Below are 19757 nucleotides of genomic sequence, written 5' to 3' on the forward strand. Positions count from 1 at the left end.
ACAAGTGCCTGCCACATAGCCTGGCTATTTTTTTGTTGTTGTTATTGTTGTCATTGTTGTTTAGCAGGCCCTGGACAAGTTTGAACCCACCAGCCTTGGTGCCTGGGGCTGATGCCCTAACCTTTAAGCTATGGGCACTGAGCCCAGGCACCAATCTTAAGTCCTACATATCCTGTACTTCTGACTGACTAGCTATAAAACTGGGAGCTCCCATAACCCCTTCCTCAGGTTTGCTAGAATAGCTTACAGAACTCAGGAAAATACTTTACCTACTATGACCAGTTTATTATAAAAGATACAACTCAGGAATAGGTAAATGAAAAAATGTATAAGGCAAGGTATGTGGAAAGGACTGCAGAGGTCTCATGGCCCGTGAGCATACCCCTCTCCCAGCACCTCCATGTGTTCACCAACTGGAAGCTCTCTGAATCCTGTCAGGGATTTTTAGGGAGGTTTCATTACATACACATGATGGCTAATCATTGGCCATTGGTCATTAACTTAACTTCTGCCCTTGTCTCCTTCCCAGAAGTTGGGGAAAGGGGGGCCTGAAAGCTTTAATCCTTTAATCACATGATGGGCTCCTCTGGCAACCCCTCTTTATCCTGCTGCTATCTAGAGGCCCAGCTAGAGTCATGTGGTTAGGGTGGCACCTGTGGCTCAAAGGAGTAGGGCGCCAGCCTCATGTACCGGAGGTGGTGGGTTCAAACCTGGCCCCTACCAAAAACTGCAAAAAAAAAAAAAAAAAAAATAGTCATCTGGTTAGCTGAACTCAAGTATGATTGAAAAGGGTTTGTTGTAAATAAGAAAGACTCCTAAGATTCCTGTCACTCAGTTATGAGGGTTTTAGAAACTGTTGTGCCAAGAAATGTAGACAAAGGTCAAATATAGTTGTCCCTTGGTCTATATAGGGCGTTGGTTCTAGGATACCCTCCTCATACCAAACTCTGAGCACACTCAAATCCCACTGTTGGCTCTGTGGAACCCTTTTATATGAAAAGTCAGCCTACATATACGCAGGTTTCATATCCTGTGAATGCTGTATTTTTTAAAATCTCTATTTGGTTGTATAAGTGGATCTGTACAGGTTGTTCAGGGGTTATCTGTATATATTTCTAATTATACAACAATATAATTTCACAGATATTATGAGTCTTTCAAAATTATTTCCTAACTTCATAACTATGTAGTACTCTATCATTTAACATCAGAATGTTCTAGTGAGCTATTAATGAATGCCTTCCCAGTGATTTCATAAAAGCTATATTCAAAAGAGTTTAAGGCAGTGGTTTTCAACCTTTCTAATACCGCGGCCCTTTAATACAATTCCTGTGGGTTGCAACAAAAAGGTTGAGAACCACTGGTTTAAGGTCGAAAGAGGTCTCTTGACTTTGGACAAAAGACTGAATTTGGAAGCTAGTATCAGGGTAAATGTCTAAAAGTGGTTTAAGAACAAAGAAAAGTACTTGTCTTACTTAATCATCCCAAGGTAAGAAATTTGGGTTGCAGAAAAACTCCATTCCATGTGATTATTGGTTCAAGGCATCCTCGCTAGTGGCATGGGTGAGGCTGGGTTGCTGGGAGTCCACACAGCAACAAGAAAGAAAGGATGGAGAAGTCCTGGGCTCAGAAGTGGCCATATCATTCTATTTGCTCCATTATTAAAACTACAACCCTAACTACAAAGGAGGTTGGGAAGTTTGTCTATTATGCCCTGGGAAAAAGGGAGAATGAACTTAGACAACTAGCAGTTTCCACCACAGGATGGATTCATTGGTTTGATTTGCCATGACCTTTGTATGTGGTTCTTGATGTCCTTTCCAGGAGGTGCACTCTGTGTACAGAATTTTGGCTGGGATTTTGAATATTGGGAACATTGAGTTTGCAGCTATTTCTTCTCAACATCAAACTGATAAAAGTGAGGTACCCAATGCTGAAGCTTTGGAAAATGGTAATTATTTGATGCCTGTGTGCTGTGTTGCCAAAGCACATGTTCCTTTTACTTTAGTTATTCAAGACTTTAAAATGTAATGCAGTTCTTGCTGATCTGTCTACTGGCTCTGGATGTTTTCTGCTAGTTAGTATTTCCCCAAGGGTGTCCTGTGGAACATCAGCGTTCCTTCTATAAGCCCCAAATAGATGTTCTGCAGAAAAGAATTCTGTGGCGGGTACATTTGGTCAGTGGATCTTAACCTTGGCTACTTTTGAAAGTTATCTACAAACCTTGAAAAAATACTGGGGATTGGGCCCCACTCTGAACCCACTAAATCAGCATCTGCTGGAGAGAAAGCATCTGTTTATTTTTAAAGTTCTATAGGCAGTCGTGATGAACAAGGAGCGACTCTCCTCGGTTATAAACAGATTTAAATAAAGCAAAACCCTTTTTGTGAACTGCTGGACATTTTAGGGCCTTTACTATATTAATGTATTTTGTGACTAAGGGGAAGTTGTAGTCTGCAGCTATTATAAAGCTTTTTTGACATAAAAAATTTTTTTCTTCCTTTCACCTTTTTTTCATCTGATGCCACTGAAGTGTTTTCAGAACAGTTTGGGAGATACTATGTCAGTCTGGATGCTTCTCGGTGTTAGGACCCTAGCTCTTTTATCTTTGACTCTAAAGTCACATAGTAGTTGAGTAAACGCTACTGATGACTGAATGAATAATGAATCCTTACTCTTTGTTCCAGCTGCCTATGTTCTCTGTATCAGCCCGGAAGAGCTCCAGGAGGCCCTCACTTCCCACTGTGTGGTCACCCGGGGTGAGACCATCGTCCGTGCCAACACCGTTGACAGGGCTGCAGATGTCCGAGATGCCATGTCCAAAGCCCTGTATGGGAGGCTCTTCAGCTGGATTGTAAACAGAATCGATGCACTCCTGAAGCCAGAAAAAAACATATGGCAAGTTCCGGGGGGAGCAGAGGCCTGGCCAGAGCTGTCATTGCCCTCAGTGGCTCTCAGATTTGTTTTCTTTCTTTTTTTTTTTTTTTTTTTTTTGCAGTTTCTGGCCGGGGCTGGGTCTGAACCCACCACCTCTGGCATATGGGGCCAGTGCCCTACCCCTTTGAGCCACAGGCACTGCCCAGTGGCTTTCAGATTTTACAAATGGGAGTGTTTGGTCTTCTCTGGGGGTTTTCTTTAGAAAAGCTCTTAAGCTTTCTCCTTTAAAAAAACACAGTAAGGTCCAGGAGAGTTGGAAGTGTCTATACCTGAGAGGTGAATGATGGATGGAGCGACTGAAGTGTAGGATAAGAGAACAGGCCTGGCAGGGAACTGGACAACCTGAGCTCATACTCCGTCTCTCCAGCTGAATCAGCTGCATGTTCAGTTTTCTCATCTGTAAAATGTAATATCCTCTTCATCATGTTGTTTGTAGAATCAAATGAGACATTTCATGAAAAGTTTTAAGGCATGGCATCTTACATTGTTTTTACTACTTCTACTTTCCTAAGCAGTAGTGGTTTCCTATATTGTAGAGCTGACAGTATCAAATTCGGAAGAGCGCTGTTCCAATTAAGCTTTGTGGGGAGACAGGCAGGAGAATAAGTAGCAGCCGCAGCCCTTCAAACTAAGTGGCTCCTCTTTAATCTGTTTTATATATGGAGCTTCTCGGTAAGATTTTAAAGGATTCTGCAGCTAAATAAAAAGTATTTGGAAATACTGTCGAGAGACGGAAAGAATAAATTGTGTAAGATACTGAACTGTTTCTCCCCTTAGGGGTGTCAAGACGCTGCTTTCCACATGTGGGCGGGTGGATGTGTCAATGGACACATGGGCACACATGTTCTCACCATCTTGCCATGGACATTTCCTCCCCTAAAGAGTCGTGTTCTTCTTTCTCATGCAGTAGTGCAGGTGACGGAATGAATGTGGGTATCTTGGACATTTTTGGATTTGAGAATTTTCAGAGAAATTCCTTTGAGCAGCTGTGCATCAACATCGCCAATGAACAGATCCAGTACTATTTCAACCAGCGGGTGTTTGCTCTCGAACAGGTAATAGTCAACTCGGAGGTAACCAAACCTGATGGGGAAAGATGTCTCCAAGCTACCCCCAATTTGAAGCAGAAACCCTGTTCAGCTAACAGTTAAGACTCTAGAGAAAAAATAGGGTTGGGTGGTCCTTTCTAAGTACATAGGAATCTAACTTTAGTCTGAAAAAAAGTCTTGATTTCTGTGGAAAGGAACATTTCCTCCTGAGTGGAGCTGGTGACAAGCCAATTATTTAAATGTTGCTTTAAAACTCTTTCCTTCATATTTCCCCCAATGCTGCATTCTCTTCTATTTTATGTAACTAAAAATATCTATGGTTATGTCCAGAATGATGCAGGATGATCTTGAATTCAGGACATAGGTTCTTCACTCCTAGGCTGGCCATCTCTGCTCCCCATCGTCCACATACCATATCCCACGGTAACTGGAGGAGAGTTTCCAGGGAGGAGTCAGATACATTCTTGGTTTTCTAGGAATTGAAGTTGTTGCCCCCTGAGCTTAGTGGTAAATAAAACAGAAGGAGAAACTAGTGGACTCAAGGATTGGGGGCCCTTTCCTGCAGCACCAGCTTGTATATCAGAGTCTGCCCCACCCAAACCTTTACTTAAAGCCGAAGACTCTCTTCTATATGAAGTAGTTACAAGAACAAAACATTCTGAGCAAGCCTGTTGGAGTCAGGGACAATTTTTCTTTAATTCAGGAGTGAGGATAAACACAAACACAACATACTAAGTAAAAACAGCAGCATTCAGAACAAATCTGAATTACACCCCTCTCCCCATCCACCTTGCACAAAACTTGAGTTTGTTTCAGTTTAGGGTCTTCCCATTTATTTCCCTGGGAAATCTTGGATTTTTCTAGTTTTCCAGCCCAAGACAACTCCTTTGCAGAATCTTTGCGGAAAAGAAGTCTTTTTTCTGGTTTAAATCATATTTGCCACCAAAATGTTTTTTTTTTTTTCAGCTTTACTTTTTTTCTATATTGGTTTCTAAATTAGGAGTCACTAAGTTATGCGTGTGAGAGATGCTTTTGCTAGCTTTAGCTGCCTGCACAGACCACCTGTAAGTCAGATTACAATGTGCAGCATCGACAGTGTTATATGCAGAAGATTCCTTTACTACACACATAAAACACGCCCTGTTTTCTGTATATACATTCAGTGTTGCCACATCCAGAAAGTCCATGACATACTGTTCTGGGTGGTACAGAGGTCGGTTTTGGGCTGGAGAGATTCACGGTCCATTTCCCTCCAGATGGAATATCAGAATGAGGGTATCGACGCTATATTTGTGGAGTATGAGGAAAATCGCCCGCTCCTGGACATGCTCCTCCAGAAACCCCTGGGACTGCTCGCACTCTTGGATGAGGAGAGTCGGTTTCCCCAAGCAACTGACCAGACCCTGGTTGGTAGGTACCTTTTCAAAAAAAGGCATATGCACTTGGAATAGAACTTGGCTCGTGTCATCAAATGAGTGTACTTTGGTGAGTTTCCCCTACATACGTATTTTGGCTACCTGGTGGGTTGTAAGAGTACAGACCCTGTGAAGTGTCTTTATAGAATTTGAGTCTTAAAGCAAACCCCTCACTATACTTAAATCCTCCCACTGTCTAATTCCTGCCACCATGAATACTATTACACTATGTCAATATCATTTTTAAACCTTCCTCTCCCTTATTTCCCATAACCGATACCTGCTTCCCTTCCTTTTTACACCCTCACCTTGTATCTTTTCCTGGCCCTCCATTCACCTGTAGTCTGAGTTACTACAGAAACCCTTTCTAGTCTTTAGCTTCCAGGTTCCCACTTTCCCTCTCTGTCCTGGACACCTCAGCTACTTTAATCTTTCTAAAGTCACCTTCTCCTTAGAAATAAAGATAGGACTTCCTGCCATCAAAGGCACTCTGTTTTTTTTTTTTTTTTTTTTTTTTTTACCCCTGTCCCTCCTGAACTCTCCTTCTTCATCTTGAACCTTTAGTGTTTTACATGAACTTTGTTTCTCACTTAGGTCGTGAGATGCTTGGGGGGCGATGAAGCCCTAAATCTTGCATCCCATCAGTGTTTAGCACACTTCCTCACACTTACTAAGCTTTTTAACGACACAACAGTAATGGCAAAAATTGTTCAGAGAGGAACAGAAAGTTTTAAGCCTTTCCCCCAGATGAAATATTGATTTGTGGCGGAAATTTACTTCCAGTAGTTGAAATGTTTACCCTAAGGCATTTTCTTTTATCTATATTGTCACAGTTGCAAAGATAAGTTTAAACTAGAGTTATCTGCCTTCATGGGATATTCTCATGGTTCTAAAGCTATTTGGCAAGGCTGCTGGTATCAGCAGCTCCTTCATGCTAGGAGTTCTTAGAAACAAACAGCAGGAGAACATGCAATCTCAGAGCACAGCCTGAGACTGAAGACAACAGTAAACAACTAAACACGGACTCAGTCATAAATGCCCCCACTGTGAGTGATCTTTCTCCACCTCTGTACATACAAAGAAGGTACATGTATCCTGCTGGTCTGAGAGCCCTTATTCTGATTCACTCATGGATGGAGGAGCATGTTCTTTTTTTTTTTTTGAAAGAGCAAGCAATTCATATGGTAACTTTCCGATATGAAAATCCATGCAGATAAATTTGAAGATAATCTACGATGCAAGTACTTCTGGAGGCCCAAAGGAGCGGAGCTGTGCTTTGGCATTCAGCACTACGCTGGAAAGGTGAGGCGAGTGTGACAGTTATTAGACCTGAGTTTGACAAAGGGTAAATGTCCATATTACCGTGTTTGCTGCTCATGAAATTGCTTGCAGATTTCCTTCTCCTTTCAATTCATCTTGAACACCTGATCATAATTCCCAAACTTTCTCAGTGGTGCCGCTCACAGAAAGTTGCCCCTGGCATAGAAGCAATTTCTCGCTGGGGTGGCCTACAGAGTTACCATCTGCTTCTCACCTGAGGTTTGGCCTAGGCCTGACAGCTCTCCAGAGAGAAAACATATTACAGCTTTTTGCAGTGTTTAGTGGTGAATGTTCACATTCTAAAGTCATTTAGAGATGTGTAGGTAATGAAGGAGGGTTAATATCACAGTGGGACTCAATTTTTAGCACTTTAATCATATGTCTAAGGGCCCTAAAAATGTCCAGATGAAAAGGGGAAAAAAATTCACATCATTATCCAGATGTTAAGCTTTTACAGCATTAACTGAAATTTCCATTTTTCATATAGTATGCCTCAGTCTCAATTTCAAGTTCCTGAAGCAGATTAGTGACTTATTCAGGAAATTCTCTAGCCCTGTAGCCAAAAACTTGTTGCTCATGTTACTCCCAAAGGAGCCATTTGAATTATGGCTAATTGGTTCCTGAGGGGTCTACTGAAGCCGTAGGTCCAGAAATGGGTAGGAGTTTAATAAAAGGCATTTTAGATTATTTTGCTGATTTAAGATGTATCAAAATTATCTTTCATATTTTTATCATGACATTGAGACTAATTTTGCCTGATTAAATGTAGTTTGAAAGGTAATTCTTGTACAAGAAAAAGGGATTGTTTTTCTCCACGCATAGTATTTTATGGCCTCTATTTTGGATCTTTGCTAGAAATTGCAATTCAATTTTTGCTCTTAAAGACTTCATTTGCCTTAGTATAGATGAATGACTGCATATTAACGTCCTCCTCCGAGTCTGAGATACCAGAACCTGCCCCTTTCTCCTCCTGGTTCTTCTCTTCTGTCTCCTGTTCGGGTCCCCTCCCTCTCACCTCTCTTTCCATCTGTCTGTCCTTTTATACGTACCTCCTACTCACCTTTCTTTTTCGCTCCCTCCTTATCCCTCTTTTCCTTTCTTGATTTTAGGGGTTGGGGGAAGGATCCTTTTCTCTTCATACTCTGTGTCCTTTGCTGAATTTGCCATTCAAAGATTATTTGGTGGACAAGAGATTTTCTGAACTTGGTCTTCTGAGAGGCGAGAACTGCTTAGCATCCTTGAGTGATCACTCAGATCTCACAGTACCTAGGAAGGCAATGAGAATACAGTAGTGATGAGCCTGGCATCAGACTTCTTGGGTTTTATTCCCTGCCTACCACTTGTGAAATGTACGAACATGGCATGTCATGTGGCCTCCTTCTAAGACTCTGTTTGCCCACCAGTAAAAGAGAGATAAAGTATTTTCCTCATAAGATAGATGCTTTGTGCCTAGTGCCTAATACATTTTAATAGCTCTTCTTTTGTGATATATCTCTGATAGGACTCTTTTTCTCAAAGAGCACCTGGACAAGAAGTTAAGGTAAATTGACCTGTAATTATAATTATAATTATAATTTCCCCCCCTTATCTGCTGCTCTCAATTTTTTTTTTTTTTTTGTAGAGACAGAGTCTCACTGTACAGCCCTCAGTAGAGTGCCGTGGTGTCACACGGCTCACAGCAACCTTTAACTCTTGGGCTTACGTGATTCTCTTGTCTCAGCCTCCCGAGTAGCTGGGACTACAGGCGCCCGCCACAGCGCCCGGCTATTTTTTTGTTGCAGTTTGGCCAGGGCTGGGTTTGAAGCCGCCACCCTCGGCATATGGGGCTGGCGCTACTCACTGAGCCACAGGCGCCACCCAACTGAGCCACAGGCGCCGCCCTGCTGCTCTCAATTTAAAAGCATGACTGTATCAAGCTAAGTTCCAGGTAGAGGTCAACTAATGACTGATGGAGACAACTTGGCAAGGTCACCAGAGAGGGACTGTTGACTTGGCTGACTTGCTATTTGCTATTTCTATTGCAGGTATTATATGATGCTTCTGGGATTCTTGAGAAAAACAGAGATACTCTTCCTGCCGATGTGGTTGTAGTCCTGAGAACATCAGAAAACAAGCTTCTTCAGCAACTCTTCTCAATCCCTTTGACCAAAACAGGTATCCCGGGAAGCCCCTGTGAGCCGTGATCCTAATGCACACATGAGATCCACTGGTATTTTCTAGGTAGTATCTAAATACTGCCAGGGCTGCACTGTGAACATTGAACTTCTTTAAGCAGTGGTAAGGGTCTAAGTTCAAGAAAAGGAAAGTAATTGTTTCTTTTGAAATTGAATTGCACAGCACACAGACCATTGCACACGCATGTGCGCGCGCGCACACACACACATACACACACATTCTATAACATCAACTCTTAGGCTTCTCAGTTGCTTTGACTACTTTTTTTTTATTCTTCCACTTGTGAAACCACATGTTATCACTAATTCATGCTAAGCATTCTAGAGTAGTCTCAGTTTCCTTAGACTTATTGGGAAGATGGCTTCTATTCATGTATGATTCCAAGGGAAAGGAATGTGGTAAATCAAAGGTCATCTGATCATGGGATCCTCAAAGGTCATCTGGTCTAGCTTCCCATCCAGTCATCAATCCCACCCCACCACTCCTCTAACCAACGTGGAACAAGTTCATCACTGGCCTACATACATGGCACTCACTTACTTACAGTCAACTTCTATTTGGTTTCCCCATCATTCCTCATGCTAGAAGCAAGAAACTAGGGCCAAAGAATAGAACTTCCAGGTCTCTGCTGTTTTACCAAATGCATTCTAATTAGGTCAAGCTCCTTTGACTTACCTGAGATTTTGCTGCTTTTGGCTGGGCAGCCAACTCAATCTTCTCAAGGTTCTACTCTCAAGGCCTTTATGTTTTGAGTCTGTATCTGGAAACAGCAGTGGTAAGCAGTGGTATGCTTTTAAGAAAAGAGAGCAAAGTCAAGAGTGGTGGCCCACACCTATAGTCTCAGCTTCTTGGGAGGCTCAGGTGGGAGGATCACTTGAACCCAGGAGTTTAAGACCAGCATAGGCAACATAATGAGACCCTATTTAAAAAAAAAAAAAAAAGAGCAGGAAAAACCTTTTTATTAATCCCTCTTCCTTTCATTATTTCTTCTTCTTTTCCTCCCATATCCCTCTTGAAAGCATTGGCACCCATGGCTAGCATGGGATCTTTGTCTTTTTTTTTTTTTCTTTTTCTTTTTTTGAGACAGTTTCACTCTGGCCCTGTGTAGAGTGCCATGGAATCATAGCTCACAGCAACCTCAAACTCTTGGATTCCAGGGGTCCTCTTGCCTCAGCCTCCCAAGTAGCTGGGGCTACAGGTGCCCACCACAACACTTGGCTAGTTTTTCTGTTTTTAGTAGAGATGGGGTCTTGCTCTTTCTCAGGCTGGTCTTGAACTCCTGAGCTCAAGCAATCCATCCACCTTGGCCTCTCAGAGTACTGGGATTATAAGCGTGAGCTACAGCACCATGGGATCTTTGCATGCTAAAACAAGAGTGGCTATGAGGTCTGATCTTTTGCAGCCTGCAGAGAAGTGAAAAGCCTGGGTAAGAAAAAAATCATCAGCCTACAACCTTCATTTCATCTTAGCTTGGAAGGAAAGTTGAAATCAGACTCTTAACTTTCTTCAAACATTTCTATAAACAAAACTAGTAGCAGGGTGCCCATCAGAAGGCTGCACTCTAGCTTCCTTTCCAGGCCTTCCTTGGAGCAGCCAGAATCTAATTCAATATGGAATCCCCAGAGCTGGAGAGCAGGTGTGGGCAGGGATGCCTGGTGTTTCCTCTCCAAGGACTCAGGAATGCAGGCTCCTCATCAGGCGACTTCTGTGCAGAGGCAAAGAGATGGCCATGATTAATAGGGTATGTGCTTCCTGGGAGGAAAAAAAATCCAAATAACTCCTCATCTGTCATTTATACTGTCTCATAAATATGAGTAACTACTTGTCAAAACTATTTACAACTCTGGAATTTCCAATTTTTCAACCTTTGGCAAAATGAAAACAATTTCAAGGCTCAGACCGCTAGGTGACGCCATGCAGAAAGCAAGGCTCTGCAGAGCCCTGTCCTCTCTATCTGACTAGGCTAAAAAAAATGTTGGGGAGGAAGAGAAACAAAGAGAGAGCTGCTGGCTTCTACTGCTGCTGCTGCTGCTTTTCTTTTTTCTCTTGCTTCCCCGCCCCCCGCCCCAGAGCTTTCCTCCTGTCTTGTAATTCTTTCTGTTTCTTGTTTCAAAACTACACTTTGCACCACCTGAGGGAAACAAAAGGGGAAAATAAATAAGGCTTGAAACACAAGTGATATGCCCACAAGCTTCCTTGCATTCCTGATTTGTGTATTATACACATATAATAATTTCTTTTGAAATCCTAAGCTTGATTTTTCCCCCCACATTTTGAGTATAATTAACAAGCCACAAGTAAACATCAGAACTAATAAGCATGATTCTATGTCCTTTTCCTGGAATTATTTATGTAAAAATGCATTCAATCAACAAACGTTTATGGAACAGCTTTTTGTAATAAGGTACTATTTAGGCAATGAGGGGAGTATGAAGGTAAAGGTAATGTGGCTTTGGCATCAAGCAACTAGAACTTTTCATGCCCTGTCTAGAATTGGGCACTAATTTATCTTGTGACAATACTTGTCCTCAAACCTCGATTCTAAAGTGGTTGTGTATTCTGTGTTGAATGTCAGACTATTAATAATAAGCCTTTAAATTTAAAAAACATCCACATTCTATATGTTTTGGTTTTCTCACATCGCAGCATTTGAAGGTGGGAAAATTTCACTGGACAGAAATAGACTGCTGTTAATTGCAAATACTTGTTTCAGGCACATGCCCCTTTTGAAGGGGGAAGTGGCTATACATACCTTCCCACTGGAAGCAAGATCACATACATCCTGGCATTTTGGAAAGGAATAGACTAATATTTTCAGTGTAGGAGAAGTTCTTTATTTGTCATTTTTATTTTTATTTATCCTGCTTCAAAACATTACATAATTATTTTATTTAAATTAAATGGAACACTAGTTCAGTGAGCATAAATATGGTTAATTACTTTATAAACCTCTTTTGGGGGATGAACTATGGGGAGGAAGAAAAAATATCAAAGCTGGGGAGCTTTGGAGACTATTAGCCATAAACGTAATAGGTCCATTGTTCGACTCCTTAGTTTCAATAGGGGAGGGTATTTGTTAAGAAGACTCAGAAAAGCCAGGCGCTGTGGCTCGCGCCTATCATCCCAGCACTCTGGGAGGCTGTGGCCGGTGGATCGCCTGAGCTCAAGAGTTTGAGACCAGCTTCAGCAAGAGCAAGACCCCCTCTCTAAAAATAGCTGGGCGTTGTGGCAGGCATCTGTAATCCCAGCTACTTGGGAGGCTGAGGCAAGAGAATCACTTGACCCCAAGAGTTTGAGGTTGCTGTAGGCTGTGATCCCACAGCACTGTATCCAGGGCAACAACAACAACAACAACCAAAAAAAAGACCCCCAAGGGATGTTGGCAGTGCTCTGGCTCCTGATTTGGTGATGGTTACATGGATGTTTGCTTTGTAATATTCACTATGTCATCCATTTCTGTTTTACATATTTTTCTGTATGTACATTCTATTTCACAGTAATTTTCCTGCCAAAAGATAAAGAAGACCTTTTAAAATGCAAATAAAAACCACTAATTTCTTTGTCAAAGGATTCCTTAAAGTTAAATTGAGGTTTCCTGGTAGTTAGATTACTTCTGCCCTTTGCTTTCAAAAGCAGGTGAGCCCCAAGCTGACTTTCCTGTCCTTTCAAGAGAGCCTCCTCCCTGAGCTCGTGGGCAGGTAACTGTTTCTTCACAGTGGCTATCAAGGACAGTTATGTGTCAGTTAATGACGGGGATACTTTCTGAGAAATGCGTCATTAGGCAGTTCCGTCATTGTGTGAACATCATAGAGTGAACTCGCACAGGCCTAGATGGTACCGCCTACTACCATCTATGTGGGATCGCCTATTCCTTCTAGGCTACAAACCTGTACTGCAGGCAACTGGGACACAATGGTAAGTATTTGTGTATCTAAACAGCTCTAGACGTAGAAAAGGTAGAGTGAAAATATGTTAATATCATCTTATGGAAACCCATCATTGTGTATGTGGTCTGTTAGGGACCCAAACATTGCCACATAGCACAGGACTGTATTGGGACTTGGTTTAATTTCTTACCAGGTCGAGAGGATCAAGCTCTGTGTGTGTGTCTGTGTGTGTAAACATTATATAAAATCAGAAATGATATCCAAAGGCATTTTCATATGTCTGCCCCCACTTTTCTGCTCTTGTTGCAAATTGTAGAGTACTGAAGAGATTGAAAGCCAGGGCAATGAAATCGTAAGGCCCAGGGTTGTTGGGAGGGGTCCTCCCAAGTTTCTGCAGCCCCTGACCCAGCAGCCCCTTCTGGGGACACACAGATGCATCTGGTGGCAGAGCTGTCAGTGCCTGAGGGGCGCACTCTGGTCCCCAGGTTGTCAGCGATGATCAGGTGAAAGAGGCTGATCTGTCAGTATGGATTTTCTTTCTCTCTCTCGTGCTTATATACACGCACAGCCGCCCTTGTGCCTGCACATGGCCCACTTCAGACAGGGTGAACTTTTCTTTGTACTTCCTCCTATTGATAGGAGATACTCTGAAGATTTTATTCCTGAAAATATGATGTGGCAGCAACACTGCTTTCTAACCCTTCAGCTGGGACTTTTCAAACTGAATGACTGAGGTGGAAAAACATTAAAAGGAAAGATGTTAGAACGGAGACTCACAGCCTATTTTCCTGTTTGAGGAGTGTTCCACTTGCGACTAGTAAACTGAGAGAAAAGTTCAAAGGGCTGAGGGGAAGAAAGAGAAGAGGTTTCAAAAGGAACTTGAAAAATTCATTTCTCTCTTTGAATCATGAATTCTGACTTCCAAAGAGTAGTTTGGAGTTTTAAAGGAGTTAGGAGCTTGGAAGAAACTAGAAGCGATGAGAGTAGCACCAGCGGGAACATTCTCTGAACCTCAAAGTCTGATTTTGCTTCCATGCCTAGAACTTAGTTTTGCCTCCATTACTAGCTCTGGCAGAACTCTCAGGTCTCTCCCTTAAAATTTTATTTTCAGTGAAAGTCAATGGTAAAGTCTCTCTTTCGTGACTTTTATATGTTCCTCTTTTTATCTGGATGGGGGACAAGATGAGTTTCCACCTTATAATGTCTGCAGAGTACTATAGCACCTCCCTGCTGAATGCCTTCCCGTTGGTGATCTGATTCCTGATCCTATAACTCCCAAAGTGAACAGCATTAAGCACTTAAGAGAATACCTTTTGGTGTTCAGTTTCCATTTTCCGCTTATGGCTACCCCTCTATCCTAATAGTTCAGCAAAAGGGTCTCGCAGATGAGCTGAATCTAAGTGACAAAGCGTCAGGGCTATAGACATGGGCAGTGTCCAGGTCTTCTTGAAATGGATGCTCTGACGGGCCAGCCCCATCAGGAAGCCCTGGGGAGTGAGTTCCTCCTCACAAAGAAACAACTTCTTTCTATTTATGTTGAGAATATGTTTGAGTCAATAGATAATTAAGTGTTTAGTATCTGTCTAGATATGGGCTTATGCATAGGTACTTTCCAAAAGGAATAAAAGAGGTTCAGCAGTGGCTCACGCTTATAATCCTAGCATTCCGGAAGGCTGAGGCAGGAGAGTTGCTTGAGTTCAGTTCAAGACCAGCCTGAGAAAGAGTGAGATCGCATCACTACTAAAAATTAGCTGGGCTTTATGGTGAATACCTATAGTCTCAGCTACTTGGGAGGCTGAGGCAAGAGGATCACTAGAACCCAGGAGTTTGAAGTTGCTGTGAGCTAGGCTGATGCCCCAGCACTCTAGCCTGGGCAACAGAGTGAGATTTTTGTTTCAATAAACAAATAAATAAATGGAATAAAAGAAAGTCCCAGCCAAAATGGTCAGAAACAAATAATGCCAATTCCCAAAAATGTATAAAGGATGCATGAAAAATGTAAATTCTGAAAAAGTGTGTTAATCCATAAGTGAGGTGATGTAAACATTGTATTTTTAAAAGTAAAAACAGAAGGAAAAATCAGGGAAATGTCATGGATCAACATGGGGGAAAGACTTCTTTAACACAGGAAAGACTTCTGAAAATAGATGTTTTTTAAAATAGGAGATTAGAGAAATTGGGCAGTCTGGGAGTAATGAGGCATTCTAAGCTAGAGTCTACAGACCTGGAAAAGAGAGGGAGGTGAAGTGGGAAAATTAAGTAAATAGGACACTGGAAAGAGAACTCCTTAGGGGGAGGGTGTGAGGTGGAAGAAGATAGGAAAGTGAAGGCAGGCTGCTGTGTCAAGGGTAGCTCATGATGCTGATCTGAACTGCTGTGGGTGGTCAGGGTGGTCTCCTGAAGAGCACAGCTTCTGGGTGAGAAAGGAAAACTTGAGCATGGTGTTAAAGACTGATAAGTGAGAGCCAGGGTGTACCCGAGGAGTCTGTGTGTAGCTGTGTGTACATAGTTGCTCAAGAAATACTTTTACATTCTAGATTTAGATCTAGTATCCAATATGAGTTAATTTTTATGTAAGATACAAGACTGAGGTTCATTTCTTTTTCATTAAGTATGTCTGTCCAATTGTTCCAAAACCATTTATTGAAATTACTGTCCTTTTGTCCTGATTTGTTTTTGCACCATTGTCAAAAAGCAATTGGTTATATATGTCTGAGTCTTTTACATTGAGCTGGGTATCTGTCCCTTTACCAACACCACACTGTCTTGACTATTGCAACTTTGCAGTTAAGTCTTAAAATGATGTTCTGTAATTCCTCCAACTTTATTCTTCTTTTTCAAAATTGTTTTGGTTATTCCAGTTTCTTTGGCTTTGCATATAAATTTTAAATGCAGCTTGTTTATGTGTAGAAAAAAATCTTGCTGTTGGGATTTTGAGTTGAATTGGACAAAATCTACAGATAATTTAGGGAGAACTGGCATGGTTGCTATGTTGAATCTTCCAACCCATAAACATGGTATGTCTGTTTACTTGGATCTTATATGATTTCTTTAATCAGTATTTTGTTTCCATCAGCATATAATTCCTGAATATTTTGTTAGACTCATACCTAAGTATTTCAATTTTTATAAGTCATATACATTATAAAATTTGATTTTCAATAGTTTATTGCTAATAGGCAGAAAAACAATTGATTTTTGTGTATGGTGACTTGTCTCCTATAACTTTGCTAAACTTATTTATTAGACTCAGAAGGTTTTAGTTTTGGTCTTTAAAACATTTTTTTTTAATTCCTGGGGATTTTTACTTAGATAATCATGTTGTCTGTGAATGAGAACCTTTTTATTTCTTCCTTTCCAAACTTACACTTTTTGTTTCTTTTTTTCTTTTCTCTTTCTTTCTTTTTTTCTTTTTTTTTGAGATGGAATCTTACTTTGTTGCCCAGGGTAGAGTGCTGTGGCATCATAGCTCATAGCAACCTTGAACTCTTGGGTTTAAGTGATTCTCTTGCCTGAGGCTTCTGAGTAATTGGAACTATAGGCGTTCACTACAAGGCCTGGCTAGTTTTTCTCTATTTAGTAGAGATGGGGTGTTGCTCTTGCTCAGGCTGGTCTTGAAAGCCTATGTTCAAGTGATCCACCTACCTTGGCTTCCCAGAGTGCTAGGATTACAGATGTGAGCCACTGTGCCCAGCTCCTTTTCTTGCCTCACTCACTGGCTAGGAATTTCAATATAATGTTGGATAGAAATGATGAGAGAAGACATCCTTGCTTTGTTCCTGATCTTGGGGTGGGGGGAGTGTCATTCTGCCTTTCAGCCATTAAGTATGATGTTGACTGTAAGTTTTACATTGGTACCCTTGCATACCCATGATTAACTTCTTTTCTTTCCTGGCTACCCTATCTAAAATTTCAATCTAGTCAACATTTTTTATCTCCATTCTTGCTTTTATTTTTCTCCTTAGCACTTATCCCTACCTCACATACTATATATATTTTACTTATTTCTCTTGTTTGTTGTCTATCTTCCTTTACTCTAATGTAAGATTTGAGAAGGAAGGGTATTTTTATCTGATTTTTCCCATTATTGGGTCCTCAAAGCCTTGCACGATACCTGGCATATAGCAGGCACTATATTTGCTGAATAAATGAATAGATGGATGAACCGAATCCACCCCTTCACCTGCATCTGTTCCTTTTCTGTCTTCCTTCTGATCTAGAAGGCTGACCCATCCATACTCTTATTACAGGACAGCTCTCTACTTGTCCTCTGCATTCTTTCCTCTCTTACCTTCGTAAGGACCTTGATTCTGCAGTTATTCCTTCTCTCTTCTGTGTAGCTATTTATTCCTTTCAATTTGGTCATTTTCAACAGCATAGTATCTTTCGTCTTTCTGCCCCTTTTATGGGGGTAAATTGTGTCCGCTCCAAGATACATTTAAGTTCTAACTCCTAGTTCTTGAGATAGTAATTTTATTTGTAAATAGGGTATTTCAGAGGTAATCAAGATAAAAATCTGATCATCAGGGTGGGCCGCTAATCCAATTTGACCTTACAAATCGATCCAATTGGTGTTCTTGAAAAGGGGAAAATTTGAACACAGGCATACACAGGAAGAACACTATGTTAAGATGAAAGCAGAGTTCAGAGTGTTGCATGTATAGCATCTCTCACCTGAACTCCCTAAATGGACTCTCTTCTCTTTTTGCCTCATGTTGTCTAATAGCTAAACTGTAGTCTTTAAAAAACAAAATTGGATCTTGTCATTCCCCTATTTAAAGTTTCCAGTGCATCCTCATCACATCTTGAATAAAACCCCAACTCCTTTTCTTACCTACAGACTCTTACATGATCTGTCCCTGCCTGCCTCTCTGCCCCTACCTCCTTAAAGTCTTTCATGTACGCTGTCTTCATCTGTTCCTTAGATATTCCAAGCCTTTTCCTGATCCTGCCCTAGCTCTTTGCACTGCCTGGAACCATCTTTCCTCAGATCTTTATAGGTCCATTTCATCTTGTGATTCAAGTTAGCTTGAATATCACCTCCAAAGAGAGGCCTTTTCTGTCTACCCAACAGAAAGTAGCCTCATGCTTTCCCACTCACTCTATCACATCATCTGTTTAACTGTCTCCATCAGGAGCCAACATGCGTCTATCTCTCCCCTACCCACCATGCTAGCCAGTAAGTAACTTGAGGATAGAGCCCTTATTGGTCCTGTTTACTATTCTATAGTCATGACTCAGATCAGTGCCCAGTACATAGAAAGTACTCAGTAAATATTTGCTAAATAACTTGGGAACTATTGCAAGTTGGAAACTAAGACTTGGAGTCCTAGTCTTGACTCCAAAGCTAAGGGTCTATGTTAGTTGGGTAGGCTGCCACAAGTACAAACTGAGTGACTTAAACAACAGAAATGTATTGCCTTGGTTCTGGAGGCTAAAAGTGCAAGATCAAGGTAAACGCAGGGTTAGTCCTCCTGGAGGGCTGTAAGGGAGGTTGTGCCTGGCCTTCTCTTAGCTTCCAGTGGCATTCCTTGGCTTCCGCACCTGCCCTCTCTGCCTTCATCTTCACAGGTGTTCTCCTTGTGTGTCTTCTGTCCATGCCCAGTTTCCCCCTTTTAATAATGATGCCACTAATGATGCATTTGGTATCTACCTGAGCCCAGTATAACCTCAGCTAAACTGTTACATATGCAAAGACCCTGTTTCTAAGTAAGGTCACACTCTGAGACACTCAAGAGTTAAGACACTTTATGAATTTTGTAAGTGACACAACTCAACCCATAACAGGCTCTTTCTGAGCTGGAGAGAGGGCTTGGGAGAGAGTTTAAGGTCCTGGATACTGAGGCATCCCCAAGAGGGCGAGAGTGGGGCTGCCAAGTCCTAGGCCTGTGTGGGTAAGGATAACACTCCTGGGTCTGAGTGGTCCAGGTGTGGGGGGTGTTGTGCTGGAAGCTTCAGGGATATTAGTCCCAAGTTTGACCTTCCTGTCACAGTCAGGGTACTGTGAATTGAAATTGCTCTTATTGGGGCCCAAAGCACTAGGGGTCTGGCTTGCAGGGCAGAGGACGATCCATGCTCCTCCATACCTCCCTTGGTCTCCTGTGTTATTTCTGAATCAGGTAATGGAACATCATTGGTTTGTTTTATAAATAGTAAGTGTGTCATTGGAATTGGAATGCATTTTTTCATCATAATTATTGTATTAGTATCATCACTATTACTAACTTTTCTCTTTGAAAAAATAGAATTTTATACTGTAATCTGGGGTGGTGCAATTTTTCTGAAAAAGAATTCTCTAGATTTCTTTATTTGTGGAAAGTGCATCTCTAGATCTTTGCAAAAGATCTAACACCTAACTGAAAACTACAAGAACTCTCTTTAGACCCTTTACAACAGTGAGTGTGTACAACAGAATGGAGTCAGATGCCTTGTTTGGTCTTATTTTCCTAGAAAGAAGGCCCATGGGTGAGAACAGCAGTCCCTGGCCCCCACATTCTAAGTTCAGAGAAAGTCCAGGAGCTGTTGCAAGTTACCTCTATCCTCTGACCCTGAGCCTCATGGAGGCAAAGGAAAGGTATACCTTTTTCCCCCTACAGAGTTCCAAAATTAATCACTCATGAAATTCCAAGGCAATTGTATTTTTTAAAAAGATACTCATACTTTTGTCCCCCTGCTTAGCTAGAAAAATGTGTAGCCTTTCCCTCTGTAGGAGAAAAGATAACTGGAGAGTAAGGAATGTCATGATGAGAACTCTCCCCACCCCCTTTGAGTTTTCAGTTCTTCAGAAGAATGGAAGACTCCTTGTGAGCCCATAGGCCAAACATTGAGGACACAGACAAAATTGAGGACTACTGTCTCATTAGGAACGAGATAGCACAAGGCAAAGAGATGCACACATCAGATATATGTGGTATGAATGCTGAGCTTGGGGCAGGGGTCAGCCAGAGGATGTGGCCTAACCTGTCAAGGGACCG

The 19757-nt window shown here is 41.7% G+C and overlaps 1 protein-coding gene across 1 annotated transcript in view; it reads left to right on the forward strand.

Annotated features, from left to right (window-relative positions):
- MYO3B (myosin IIIB) overlaps nt 1-19757 on the forward strand; it is a 493981-nt gene that overhangs the window by 242953 nt on the left and 231271 nt on the right. Inside the window, 6 exon segments of the mRNA XM_053596463.1 lie at nt 1825-1951; nt 2688-2898; nt 3845-3992; nt 5243-5396; nt 6615-6703; nt 8746-8875. Of these exon segments, the coding sequence (XP_053452438.1) occupies nt 1825-1951; nt 2688-2898; nt 3845-3992; nt 5243-5396; nt 6615-6703; nt 8746-8875 (859 nt within the window).

Source organism: Nycticebus coucang, chromosome 7 (genome assembly GCF_027406575.1).
Source record: "Nycticebus coucang isolate mNycCou1 chromosome 7, mNycCou1.pri, whole genome shotgun sequence".
NCBI classification, from domain to species: Eukaryota; Metazoa; Chordata; class Mammalia; order Primates; family Lorisidae; genus Nycticebus; species Nycticebus coucang.